General features: G+C 64.2%; 1 protein-coding gene across 2 annotated transcripts in view; it reads left to right on the top strand.

The window, feature by feature from the left end:
* The window catches only part of LOC122157402 (serine/threonine-protein phosphatase 2B catalytic subunit gamma isoform), an 8,108-nt gene that overhangs the window by 524 nt on the left and 5,956 nt on the right, over window positions 1-1,628 (top strand). For both annotated transcript variants that reach the window (XM_042813034.1, XM_042813035.1), the window contains exons 3-4: window positions 1,125-1,236; window positions 1,375-1,520. In XM_042813034.1, the coding sequence (XP_042668968.1) occupies window positions 1,125-1,236; window positions 1,375-1,520 (258 nt within the window). The remainder of the gene's footprint in view (window positions 1-1,124; window positions 1,237-1,374; window positions 1,521-1,628) is intronic.

Genomic DNA, 1,628 nt, shown 5'->3' on the forward strand with positions numbered 1-1,628 from the left:
ACTGCTGTCCCTCAGGTTGCATTCCATGCACCCCCCTGAGGCTGCATCTTGCACTGCTGTCCCTCAGGTTGCATTCCATGCACCCCCTTGAGGCTGCATTTTGCGCTGACCTCCTGTAGGTTGCATGTCACGCAGGTCCCCCTCAGGCTGCTGTCACACTGACCTCCCTTAGGTCGCATTGAATGCAGGCCTCCCTGAAGCTGCATCTCCTGCAGAACCCCCTGAGGCTGCGTTTCACCCTGACCCCCCTTAGGTTACGTTCCATCAAACCCCTCCTCCGGCTGCGTTTGGCGCCGACCCCCTCAGGCTGCGCTCAGCCCTGTCAGCCGCTTCTGCAGCTCCCAGCAAGGCCGCGTCCCTGCAGGGTGCTTTTGAGCTGCTGCCCAGGTGGGACCCAGCTGCAGCGGCACGTTGGGCTGTGCAGCGGCGCAGGGCTGACGGCTCTCATGTCTGCACCAGACGGAGAGCTGCCCTGTGGCAGCGCGGGGCAGCGGGAAGCGTGGGGCTGGGGGCTTCCCTGCAGGGGGACAGAGCTTCGTGCAGAGCAGCTGCGCTTTGTTGCACGGCTTCCGGCTGCGTTTGCGCTCCTGCAGCGGGGATCTGTGCCGAACCCAGAGCTGCGGCGCCCGGCGGGGCTCTGAGGGCAGGAATGCAGGGAGCAGCAACTCGGAGGTGCAGCAGTGGTGCTGTGCACCTTTGCCGGGTCGCTTTTTCAAATCCAATTACAACGGGACGCGCCAGCGCCGGCTAATTAAGAATCGCACGTGCCGTAATTTAGCCGGGCTTCAACTCGCTGCCTCCTGTGCGGTGATTAAAGCTGAAACAGACCTCAGCTTTATGGTGCGGAGCTGCAGCTCGGCGCTTCCCACGGCGGCGTTGTTCTGCCTGCTCCTGTGCAGCGTCCCTCCGCCACCCGAGGCCATGCGGCGGCGTTTCTGCTGGCTGCTCGCATTCAGGGCAGGAGCTGCTTGCAGGGCTGCAGCTCTGGGATCTGCAGCTGCTTGTAGGGCTGGGCTGCGCTCGGGGCTCCTCTCTGGGCGTCCACCCAGCAGCTGAGCTGCAGCCCGCAGCCGTGAGCCCCTGCGTTGGGGTTTTACGCTCGGCCCTCCTTCCCTTTCCTGCAGTGCGTGCTGTATTTATGGAGCTTGAAGATAAACCATCCCAAAACGCTGTTCCTCCTGCGAGGGAACCACGAGTGCAGGCACCTGACCGAGTACTTCACCTTCAAGCAGGAGTGTGAGTGGCACGGCCGGCTCCGCGGGTCGGGGTGGATGGGAGCTGTGCTCCTCGTTCTGTGGGGCTGCAGGAGGGGCTGCGAGCAGCAGCAGTGAGCTGCGCTTCCAGCCGTGCCCCACGCTGACGCTGTGCCCCCAGGTCGGATCAAGTACTCGGAGCGGGTTTACGACGCCTGCATGGACACCTTCGACTGTCTTCCTCTCGCCGCCCTCCTCAACCAACAATTCCTGTGCGTCCACGGGGGGCTGTCTCCAGAAATCACCTGTCTAGACGACATTCGGAAAGTAAGCCGTGGGGTGCAGCCCTGCTCGGATGCAGGGAGGAGCGCGGTGCTGGGCGCTGGGTGCTGGGCGCTGGGCGCTGGGCGCTGGGTGCTGGGTGCTGGGCGCTGG

The sequence above is a fragment of the Centrocercus urophasianus genome, unplaced genomic scaffold (genome assembly GCF_019232065.1).
Source record: "Centrocercus urophasianus isolate 14NV4802_14NV808 unplaced genomic scaffold, USGS_Curo_1.0 seq_1343, whole genome shotgun sequence".
Lineage (NCBI taxonomy): Eukaryota > Metazoa > Chordata > Aves > Galliformes > Phasianidae > Centrocercus > Centrocercus urophasianus.